Here is a 5726-nt window from a genome sequence, read left to right as displayed (position 1 = left end):
GTGTGTGTGTGTGTGTGTGTGTGTGTGCGTGCGACGGGAGGTTTCTGGCTCCGTGTTCTTGCAGATCTGCACTCATGTGTGTTCTAAGCGTGCGTTGTGCTGAGTCACTGTTCTGCCCTCGGCAGAGAGCAGATCATTATTCAGGGGAACTCTGCCGCCTCCCTCCCTCCCTCCCTCCCTCCATCCTCCCTCCATCCTCCCTCCATCCATCCTCCCTCCATCTGCCTCCAGTCGGCAGCTCTCCGCTCTCATTTCATTATCTCGGCTCGTTATCTGCTCGGGCGCCGGAAATAAATAAAAATAGAACCAAAAACATCAATAAAAAAACACAAAAGCACTTTGTTGTTACGTGTAAATTCACAATAAGATGCTCAAAAGTTCAGCAAAATCATCGGATTCGCCGTAAAAATACAAATAAAACAACATGAATGACATTTAACCTTCTGTACGTACAACTGTAACAACGAAGCGTCACATCAGGCGAGCTGGACATGTTCTGGTAAATATAGAAAAGTTTAAGGTAAATTTTACACATAAATCTCTTATTACACCTGATATGATCTAAAATCAGTCACTTATTATTGTAGTTTTATATTTTTCAACATCAAAGATTTGTCAGATTTGAAGTTTTTAATGTAAATTGAAATGTAAATCTAATTTACTTTTTTAAAAAAAAGTATATACATATATATATATATAAAACAAGCAGCATTTAAGCCTTAAATTCACATCTACAACAATAAACCATTATATTTGAGCTCACATCAGGCGTAAAATGATTTTTTTTACACTAAAATCTTGTTTATTTTACAGTTTGTCAGTGTTACATAAAGTTTGTTCACCGAAAAAATGAGCTTATTAAACACTTACAGTAATAATTTGTTAATTTCAGATCACATCAAGTGTAATGTAAGCGTTTAGGTGTAATTTTAGATATTTTTTAAAAAACATTTTCAAGTCTTTTAAATTTTAAATTAAATTAATAGATTTTACCTTTAGAACAAAATGTAAAACAGCAGTTTTCAAACATAGATGCAATAATAATGTGTTGATTTGGATCGTATCAGGTGTTCTGTGAGATTTACACGTTATTTTACATTTTAAAAATATGATTTATTATTCAGGTCTTTAATATTAAAACCTGTTAGTCCACTTAGAAGATTAATGGATGTACCTTTAAAAATATGATTAAATCCCTTATTTCTATAATTACAATAAGAAACAATCACTTCAGATTTACATGTGAATCTACATTAGGGCAGAAGTCTCGTGTGCATCAGTAAAAATATCGGATTTTCTTTTAAAAACATGAAAAATCACAATGATTGAAGGTAAACGTATGATTGCAATAAATTATCAATAAACCAGATTTTTATGTAAATTTACACCTAAATCAGTTTATTATCGTCACGAGTGTCTAATTGTGGTGATTTTTGCTTTTTTTTTTTTTTTTACAGGTAATTTATTGACGTTACAGATCAGATGTCAACATGTTTGATGTAACGTTGGTATTTTCTGCGTTTCCAGTTCATTCGCCTGTTTGTCTCGCTCCAGAGCGCCTGATTGGTCCGTCTTCCCGCTGATTAACCGTCTTTCTGTTCATGGATTCGGTCTTTCTGACTGTGACGCTGACCGTCTCTGGTTCTGTTTGCGGCGCAGAGCTGGAGGAGGCCCACAAGAAGTGCCACCCCTGCTGGTACGTGTTCGCCCACCGCTACCTGGTGTGGGAGTGCTGCCCCTGCTGGCTGAGGGTGAAGCAGCTGGTGAAGGTCATGGTGATGGACCCGTTCCTCGACCTCGCCATCACCGTCTGCATCGTGCTCAACACGCTCTTCATGGCCATGGAGCACTACCCCATGACCGACGAGTTCAACGGCATGCTGAGCATCGGGAACCTGGTAGGCACACGAGACCGTCCACATCTGGATCCGGGTTTTTGATGCACCAGAGCATCAAAAACCTGGATCTCAGACAACTGAAACATCCAAAATCCAGGCATTAACGCAACAAAACCACCAAATCCTGCACAACTACAAACCAAAAGACCAAAAGCCTGGATATTGACACCCTAAGACCTCATATAGCTGGACTGTCGAGCTCTAAACCACCAAAAATCTGAATATCAAACAAGTGAAACATCCAAAACCTGCATATTATTCGATAAAAAGATCCGAAACCTGCATATTCTCACACTAAAACCTTAAAACCCTGGATATCAATGACATGAAGCATCAAGAACCTGAATGTTAATTCACTGAAAGATTCAAAATCTGGATAATAATGAATTTAAAAGTCAAAAACCTTGGATCTTGATGCAACAGAGCATCTAGATATTAATGAATGAAAACATCAAAAACCTGAATATCGAGTTACTGAAACCCCAAAAACCTAAATATTAATTCACTAAAATATGAAAAACATGAAAACTGAGGCACCAAAACATCAAAAACCTGGAAAATAAATGAACTAAAATATCAAAAGTCTGGATATTATCGAACTGATCTGTCAAAAACATGGATGTTGATGCACTAAAGCATCTAAATCTAGATATTAATAAATTAAAACATCCAAACGTGGATATTCACACATTAAACCTCCTGGATAGGAACTGACCTGAACTGTGGAGTCTGTGATCAAACCCTAAAACATGAACCCTGGATGCTGCTGCTTTTCTTTCCATCTTCGGTCTGAGAGAGAACCGCAGAACCACCTGCAGGCGGGTCGCCTGACGTTCTGCAGACGTGACAAAGACCAAGACGCTTTGGGAAGACGGCCAGCGGACGCCTGGACCCGCCTGGACCTGCCTGGACCCACCTGGAGCCACCTGGACCCACCTGGACCCACCTGGAGCCACCTGGACCCGCCCGGACCCACCTGGAGCCACCTGGACCCGCCCGGACCTGCCAGGAACCACCTGGACCCGCCTGGACTTGCCTGGACCCACGTGGACCCGCCCGGACCCTGCTGGACCCGCCTGGACCGACCTGGAGCCACCTAGACCCGCCTGGACCTGCCTGGACCCTGCTGGACGTTCACAATCCTCTGGATCCAGACACGTCGTGGAGCTCTTTGCTGTTCGAGGACGAAGTTTGTGTTTCTGTGCCGCCGTGGAAACGCGAGGTGAGCCCGAGTATCGGAGCTGACAGAAGCGGGTCGGATGGCTTTAAACCACCGTGACTCAGTCCGGCGCCGGGCCCTGCAGGCGCCGGCGATCTGAGCCGAGCTGATAGGTTGATGCAATATGGTAATGGGTCCACCTGAGGTGTGAGCGGCCCGCCGGAGCCACACCTGAGCTCGCACGCCGCCGTCGCCGTCGGCGCTGCTCGGCTCATGCTGCAGGCGGCCGAATGCTAATGAAGGTTACAGGTGGACGCTGTGGCCCGTGGCGCCGGTGTCCAAGCGCTGGGACTGGGCCCAAAGGCGGGCCGCGGCGGGAGCATCAGCCGGACTGGGAGGAACAAATGTGCACTGCTAATGTGAGACCCACGACTGCTTTGCTCCACATGATCGACCCGATGGCGCGGTTCTGATCGGACCGATAGGTGATGATTGATTGGACGTCTCTGTCGGCCCGACGAGCCGTCGGAGCGTCCAGACGACCGGAACCACGTCCAGCAGCGGGCGAGCACCAGCTCTGAGCTCGTCAACGCTCAGATTGAGTCGACCACCTCCTCCGATGGCGTTCTGGAGGCTCTGGTCCCGGCACATGTTCGCCTCGCCGCCGCCGCCTCGCCGTTACGTAAGGCCGAGTGCGGAGGATCATGTGGGGCCACTACGGCGCTGACAGGATCGATGCCGGCTAATGCTCTCCCTGCTTGTTGTTGTTGTTGTTGTGGTGCCGCTCTCTGGGTTTCACATATCAATACCTCCACACGTGTAAAGATCCAAAGAACACGTAGCATTTAGACGAGGCTTTTATCCAGACGCTCCTGAGTGCACTTAACCTTTGCTGTCCGACGGCGGCTCGCCATCGGGTCAAACGCTGCCGGCAGCTGCACACTTGTTTGGTTTCGTCTGTGCTGGAGCCGGTTAGTGGCCAGAAAGGCGTCCAGCCAGCCAGAGGTTCCTCCAGCTAAACCCTCACAGACCTGCATAGTAACGCACCTAAACATCAAAAACCTCAATGCTCACACACTACGAGTCAATAATCTGGATATTAAGGCACTGAAACATTAAAAACCTGCATATTAATGCACTAAAATGACTAAAAAGACTAAATATTGACACACTTAGACATTAAAAGCATTCATATTAATGGACTAAACCATCGACAACCTGCATGTTAACACCTTCAGCATCAAGAACCTCAATGTTCACACACTAACAGTCAATAATCTGGATATTAAGACACCAAAATGTAAAACAAAGTAGATATTACTTCTCTAAACCATTGACAACCTGCGTGTTAACACCGTCATGTCGTAGAGTTTCACGTACAGAACTGTTCTTACAGAACGTGGAGGTGATGTCGTTGAGGTATCAGATTTGGTGGAACAACGAGAGTCGCTGATGAGTAGTTCAAGGACCGTGGGAAAGTTGACACTGGGAGGATTTCTGGCTGATGAGCGGTGATTTAAAATAAAAATAAAAAGGACAGTCTGACTTTGGCGTCAGCGTTGGGCGGCTGGGTGGATTTTTAGGCGGTTGTTATTGATGATCAGCGTTTTCTTCCCTCGACAGTCGGCTGATTGTTCGGTTTGTCGCGGGAACCTTTGGGCGGTGACCTTCTGCTCCGACCGGCTCCTTCCCTGAACAGCTCTGATAAGAGGCGCCGGCCGCCTCCCGGGTTCCGGCTGAAAAATGAGCCGAGCGCTGAGCAGTAATGAAGTTTCTTTGTGGACGACGAGCGCGGCCGTCTGCTCAGGGGCACTCGGGCAGGAGGCCGGACTTCAACAGCCGGAGCACAAAGCAGCTGCCTGTGGAATAAAGAATGATGGATGTCTCGTGGAACGCTGCAGGAACAACATCCTGGACGACATGAGGACGAGCCGGGAAGACAAAACACAGCAAGAACTCTGGAAACCTGTTTAAAAGCTGGAAAAACACTGGACTGGTCCTAGGTCTGGTTTTTACTGGTTTTTACTGGTTTTAGGTCTGGTTGGTAACTGGTGTTAGGTCTGCTTGTCAACTGGTGTTAGGTCTGGTTTATAACTGGTTTTTACTGGTTTTAGATCTGGTTGGTAACTGGTGTTAGGTCTGGTTTATAACTGGTCCTAGGTCTGGTTTATAACTGGTTTTAGATCTGGTTGGTAACTGGTGTTAGGTCTGGTTTATAACTGGTTTAAGGTCTGCTTGTCAACTGGTTTTAGGTCTGGTTTTTAACTGGTTTTAACTGGTTTTGGACTTGTCTTGGACTGGTTTTAGTCTAGTTTTAGGCTGACTTTCGGCTGTTTTGTGCTTGTGGTTCAGACTGGGTTCAGACTGGGTTCAGACCAGGTTTAAACCGGTTTTCTGGATTCAAACCAGGAACCTCTCTGATAAATTCTCCTTTTCATTTATTTAAAATTCAGTGTCTGAATCTCTGACAGACACTTCACACTTTCCTCTTTAGCTGACACACACACACACACACACACACACACACACACACACACACACACACACACACACACACACAGGTGGAGTCCCTCCTGATGTCAGTCATAATAAGCAGTGATTGTTGAGGAGCTAATCAACACACTACAGAGTTAATGAGACCAGATAAGGTGTGTGTGTGTGTGTGTGTG

The 5726-nt window shown here is 45.7% G+C and overlaps 1 protein-coding gene across 1 annotated transcript in view; it reads left to right on the top strand.

Moving 5' to 3' along the window:
- The window catches only part of LOC103368275 (sodium channel protein type 2 subunit alpha-like), a 157211-nt gene that overhangs the window by 73477 nt on the left and 78008 nt on the right, over positions 1–5726 (top strand). The window contains exon 12 of the mRNA XM_008296600.1: positions 1660–1898. Coding sequence (XP_008294822.1) covers positions 1660–1898 — 239 coding nt within the window. The remainder of the gene's footprint in view (positions 1–1659; positions 1899–5726) is intronic.

This window comes from Stegastes partitus, unplaced genomic scaffold (genome assembly GCF_000690725.1).
Source record: "Stegastes partitus isolate 25-593 unplaced genomic scaffold, Stegastes_partitus-1.0.2 Scaffold1137, whole genome shotgun sequence".
Classification (NCBI taxonomy): domain Eukaryota; kingdom Metazoa; phylum Chordata; class Actinopteri; family Pomacentridae; genus Stegastes; species Stegastes partitus.
This window is presented reverse-complemented; position numbering and strand designations above follow the sequence as displayed.